Consider the following 6,189-nt stretch of genomic DNA (forward strand, 5'->3'; position numbering starts at 1 on the left):
TAAGAGCAAAATCAAAACAAACCTCTGAGGCACAAGGCAATCTGTTTGAAGAAGGCGTCGAATAGACCTGCCACATATAAAACAAGAACTTCTCATTTCAACAGAAGGCTCAAGAATGAAGAAAAGCTGGCGCTGATATATACTCAGAGCCTGAGGACTTAGTACGGGGCAGAGCTACACTAGACTCTAAGCCAGTGATGTCAGATTCTTAAAAGATATTCACGGGAAAGGAAAGAAAGGAGATGTCCAGATAATGATGACAAAAAAAGCAAAGGCGGCAGAGGACAAGAAGAATAGAAAAAAGACAGAAAGAGAAAAAAGCAGATAGAATTCAGAAGCTGCGCAACGACTGAAAGATGAAAGGATGTTATTAAGGCACCTGAACCCGAACAGACGCGATCATACTAGTTCTTGGTATTCACCCCCTCGGCAGTTGGAGCAATAACTGCTGAGAAGGTGAAGGGGCAATTGATGACTGCTGGGTTCCTTCACCCCGGGCCAGGGGCTTGACCACAGCCCAAGGCCCATGACGTAGAGGCCCACACACCTGATATACATAACAAGCCTGGCTCATCCAACCCTCAAAGCCGGGCTCGACCCATCTTCTTCACTCAAGCCGGCCTGGCCCACACGAAGCAGGCCCTCTCCACTCAGGCTTAGCGTCTGGCCCCACTCTCGGCCCAGCCCAAGATCCAGAGAAATATTTACCAGACAGCCTGGCAGATCCGCTCGAACGTACGCACGAGGAGAATCAGAGGCCGTTACGCATGGAACAGGCGGCTGATACCCTAGTACCTCCGAATCCGCATGGCAGAGACGCGTGGCCCAATCCTGGAGAGACCTTTACACGTCACCAGCAAGCAAGACAATGTATAAAAGAGGAGTCCTCTCTTCAGAAAGCTTAGGCCTTATTCAGTAATACAAAACCCTTGTAAAACTTTATTCTATTGGATCTCAGATCATCAATTACTATTGAATGAATTGATAATAATTTATTAAGGTTAGTAAAAAATGATAGTTGTATCAGTAAGACCTGTAATCATCCAAGTATATGTGTTCCAATGAAAAGAAAAATGATTAAGACCCTTCTTCAGGTGTGAAAGGGATCCTTGTTGATCTTCTCTTTAACCAAATATTTATTTAAATCTTTTACTACGTCGTTTTCGCATTTGAATATTTAAATAGTTTAGAGGTCAGCTTTCTTCAGCAGCACCAGGCGTGGATATTGATGATATTTCCTCCCAAAAGTAATATAAAAAATAATTTATACAGATAAAAAATATTTTTCATAAAACATATTTTAAAATAATTATTTTTATTATTTAATTTTAATTTTATTAATAAATTTATATATAAAATTTTAATATAATTTCTTATTTTTTTAAAAAAATTATTTTAATAAAAAATATTTTTTATTAACTGATTTTTTTAAAATCCCATAGAAAAGCATGCTACGTGACTTCCTTCACCTGCTCCATTTAACCGACATTCTTCCACCTTTATTCATTCACACTTAATTTTTTATTTTTTAAATTAAACTACCTTTCTCTCTCTATTTAAAGGCGGTAAATCTATTCACCATTCCATAATGAAGAGACATCTTCTGATAAGAGAAAATAAATAGAAAAAATGGTGACTAGTCCTCGAACGGATTCGTTTGATTATCGGACGGAGCTTCTATCACCACCTCCACCGGGGGAAGGGGTGCCGGCGGTGGAAGGCATACCATCATGGAGAATTAATATGGATAAAATTCAATTGCCGGAAAAACGTGTCGAAACTCATCGTTTTGGCCTTACACATGTTTTCAGAACGAGTAAGTTTTTTTTTTTTTTTTTCACCATATAAATGCAACTATATATTCATTTATTTCTTTTTTTTTTAAATAAATATTTTTTAAAAAAATCAAATGTCTCTGTGTTTATCTCTTCTGGTTCGCCTAGAGAGACAAAGACAAATTGCAGAATACTACAACAGGCAGGAAAAGCTTCTTGAATCGTTCAATGAAGTGGACTCCTTCTCTGAGCTTGGAATTTTGCCTGACGCTTTGACAAAGGTTGGTTTCTACCTCTTGTTCTGTTTCAAAACAAAAATTACTCTCTTTTTTTAAATATATTAAAATATTTATAAAATTTTAAAATATATATCGATTATTTACTAAATTAAATTTAGTCAAAAAATTTAAAATGTATTCAATATAAATTATTAATTAATAATTATTTTTATAAAATTAAGTACTAATTAATAGAATTGTTGTGTGCATGAATCAGAAAGAAGAAAAAGAAGTAGAAAGGAACGAGAAGTTAGCAATCTACGCGTCAAACATAGCAAATATGGTACTTTTCGTGGCAAAGGTATATGCTTCAGTTGAGAGTAAATCAATGGCAGTGATAGCATCAACAGTGGACTCTCTCCTAGATCTCTTGTCTGGTTTTATCCTCTGGTTTACTGATTATGCTATGAGAACTCCCAATCACTATAGATATCCCATTGGCAAGCAAAGGATGCAACCTGTGGTAAGCTTTCTACTTTATCAATGATTTTCTCCTCAATTACATCTCCTCTAGCGAGAACATGTCCCAGTCAAACATATAATAAACGGGTTTAAGTTCAAGATAATTTTCATAGTTACTCTATTGGCTACTGATTTTATATTATTATTTAATTATTATGCATATTAATTAAAATATTTAATAATCAAATTTAAGGTTAAAATGATGATTTTCGCAACTACTCTGCTTATCGCTGACCTTATATTATTATTTTAAAAAATCACATTTTAGTCCCTGAAATATAGTATAATTAACAGGTTTATCCCTCTATTTTTAAAATCAACACTTTCGTTTTTTAAGTTTAATTTTATCAAAATTTAAAATTTCTGGATAAAAAATTTCTATTAAGTCAATAATTTCCATTTAATCAAAGAGAATAAATATAATTTCAAAAATACTCATATCAATAATGAAATGAAAAATTACTATTTAATCTCTATAATATGGAAAAACTCGCTATTTAATTCTTTAATTTTGAAAAATATATTAAAATATTCTTGATGTTTTAAAAAGTCTATTAATTAGTTTTTCTGTTAATATTTATCACTAAATATTTTATTATTTAGTTTTTATAGTTTAAAAAAAATTATTAATTGATCCATCAAATTATTAAAAAGTTTACTAATTAGGGGATATTTTAAATTTTTTTATAATATTTAACGATTAAAATTAATAGAAAAATTAATTGGTAGATTTTTTAAATAGTAATGGACAATCGCATCATCACAAAAGTAATTTTTATTGTATTTTAACTTTTTATTTTTAATAATTTAAATTTTATATATTTTGATTATTTTTACTGAATTTAAATTTTAAATTTATTAAAATTTTTATTTATTTATAGAAATTGAATTTGAGATTTTCTACCTTAAATTTTGATAAAATTAAACTTTATAGGCTAAAATGTTGAATTCGAAAAATAGAGGAATAAATTTGTTAATTATGTAATATCTCAACGATAAAAATGTATTTTTTTCATTAATTCTCTAAGAGAGGGACCTATAAATTTATAAAAATTAAATTTCATGCATTAAAATATTGGATTTTAAAAAGAGTGGTTCGATTATTTTTTTTTTGTCTCCAATGACATTTTTTACAAAAAGATCTCTAATTTTGATGAAATTAAACATTAACGATCAAAGTATTGAATTTTAAAAATAGAAAGACGAATTCATTAATTAAAAATTAAAAATTAAAAATTAAAAATTAAAAAGTAATTTTTTTTATTATTTAATTATTTATATTAATTAAAATATATAATAGATAGATTTAAAGTCAGACTGATTTCACGGATACTCTATTTGTCGGTAATTTTATAATATTATTTAATGATCATGTATATTAATTAAAAATATATAATAAACAGGTTTACGTTCAAGTGATTTTTGTGAATACCTTATTCGTTTTTTTTTTTTTTTTCAAGACTATTCATTATTCACTATTACATTGTAAGTTTAGTTAATGATATTTTAGTAGTAACAGTAAAATTGTTACATTAATACTATTAAAACAATAATTTAATAATAATTTCAAATTGTTACAAAAAAATTATTATTTTATTCAATTTATATTATATATTTTAATATAAATTTATTTAATATTTAATAAAATTATAATTTTTAACTAAAATTTTTATTTATTAAAAAAAAAAACACAGTTCGCTTAAACACAGATGGAACAATTTTAAAATTGCTAATATTAATTTTTATTTATTCACTGTTATTTTCTAAAACCTGTTTTTGTAGTAACCGATTATTCCGATGTTATGATTTAATGGTTATGCATGCTGATTGAAACCTTTTAACTGCAGGGAATAGTGGTATTTGCATCAGTAATGGCAACTCTAGGGTTACAGATATTATTTGAATCAGGAAGGCAACTGATCACCAAGGTAAATATAATTTCTTTTTCTTTTTCTTTTTCTTATCAATAATTACTAGTAACAAATAAATAAATACATAAATATCCAGGCTCAGCCAGAAAGGGATCCTAACAAAGAGAAATGGATGATTGGGATAATGGTTTCAGTTACGGTAGTGAAGCTATTTCTGACAGTATATTGTCGGAGATTCAAAAATGAAATAGTAAGAGCATATGCTAAGGATCATCTCTTTGACGTGGTTACCAACTCCATTGGCCTTGCCGCTGCCGTTTTAGCTATCAAATTCTATTGGTGGATTGATCCACTTGGAGCTATACTTGTAAGTTCTTTTCTATTTCTATATTAGACTTTAAAAGTTTATATTATAAGGACGGGCCCACCTTCTACTTTTTAAAATTAAAATTACATTTCTAAATTTTTTTTAACACTAAAAAGATTATGTTTTTCAGATAGCTTTATACACAATAAAAAATTGGTCGGGTACTGTCATGGAGAACGTATGGTCATTGATAGGAAGAACAGCTCCGCCGGAGTATTTAGCAAAGCTGACATACCTTATTTGGAATCACGATGAGAAGATAAAGAACATAGACACCATTAGAGCATACACAATTGGATGTCATTATTTTGTGGAAGCAGATATTGTCTTGCCTGAAGATATGTCTCTTTGTCATGCACATAACATTGGAGAAAAACTTCAAGAAAAGCTTGAACAGCTTCCTGAGGTCGAACGAGCTTTTGTTCATGTGGATTTTGAATCAACTCATTATCCGGAACATAAACCCAAGAGAACTAATTAATCTATTTTACTGTTATTTTCTCTCAATTTTGTGAACCGTTTAGTTTTAATTAGTGTGGTTGCTTTTTCTTCTTCTTTTTTTTTTGTTTTCTTTTAAATTGTATTGAAAACATAAATTTAATATTAATAAATAGAAGTATTAATTTTCATCATAAGGCTTCAGTTATTTATAAAAAAATTTATTTGGTATTTTTCAGTATTTTGAATACTTGGAAAACTGATCAATAGAGTAATTTTTAGATTTTGAGAATTTTTTTCTTCTTGAAGTTAAATTAGCATTGATAAGAGCTGGAAAAACAAACGGTTGCTACGGAAGACATAAGCACTTAAGGACAAAAGCCGGAACACAGTGAAAAGAAGAACAAGAGAAGACTAGGTAGAGCTATCCAACCAATAACATCATTTAAATCATCTGTGTAGCCAAGAAAAAGACTATATGGACGCAAATAGAGTTTTTATGGCACTCTCAAAACCATTTAAGGAACGGATGCTTGAGTAATTGTTGGAAGGTTTTATTTCCTTTTTTTCTATTATATTTTTTTATTTACAAAACTGAGTACGAATATATAGAATATATGAGAGAAATTAGAAAACTATTTTAGCTATAAACAAGATCTAAGGCTAAAAATATTGTGTTCCATGAAATAAGAGATTCTAATATGCTCCTATAATTTTTCCACTAAATATTGATTGACAGCTCATGCCAATACTTTCCCTCAAGTTGATATATATGTCTTGGATGCCCAACTTGTCAAGTGTGTTGTAAAAAATTTTGCTCGACACAGCCTTTGTGAGGATATTTGCTAGTTAGTCTTTAGATTTAACAAATGGGAAGCAAATTATTTTTTCTTCAAGATTATGCTTGATAAAGTGTTGATCCACCTCTACATATTGGTACATTCATGTTGGACAGGGTTGTGAGAGATATCAATTATTGCCTTGTTGTCACAAAAAAG

The 6,189-nt window shown here is 29.6% G+C and overlaps 1 protein-coding gene across 1 annotated transcript; it reads left to right on the forward strand.

Moving 5' to 3' along the window:
- The first annotated feature begins 1,604 nt into the window (after positions 1-1,604).
- On the forward strand, positions 1,605-5,368 carry LOC110604247 (metal tolerance protein 9). The gene is made up of 6 exons (XM_021742396.2): positions 1,605-1,816; positions 1,944-2,056; positions 2,271-2,516; positions 4,363-4,443; positions 4,523-4,753; positions 4,884-5,368. The coding sequence occupies exons 1-6, from the start codon at positions 1,630-1,632 to the stop codon at positions 5,232-5,234; spliced, it is 1,209 nt and encodes a 402-aa protein (XP_021598088.1). The 5' UTR covers positions 1,605-1,629; the 3' UTR covers positions 5,235-5,368.
- The last annotated feature ends 821 nt before the right edge of the window (positions 5,369-6,189 follow it).

The sequence above is a fragment of the Manihot esculenta genome, chromosome 16, assembly GCF_001659605.2.
Source record: "Manihot esculenta cultivar AM560-2 chromosome 16, M.esculenta_v8, whole genome shotgun sequence".
In the NCBI taxonomy this organism is placed as follows: Eukaryota; Viridiplantae; Streptophyta; class Magnoliopsida; order Malpighiales; family Euphorbiaceae; genus Manihot; species Manihot esculenta.

Bases quoted from the DNA above. Each gene is read 5' to 3' on its own strand.
- LOC110604247 (XM_021742396.2), top strand. From the start codon at position 1,630: ATGGTGACTAGTCCTCGAACGGATTCGTTTGATTATCGGACGGAGCTT. The intron at 2,057-2,270 runs GTTGGTTTCTAC...TGCATGAATCAG, and splicing joins TGCCTGACGCTTTGACAAAG to AAAGAAGAAAAAGAAGTAGA. The intron at 4,444-4,522 runs GTAAATATAATT...ATAAATATCCAG, and splicing joins GAAGGCAACTGATCACCAAG to GCTCAGCCAGAAAGGGATCC.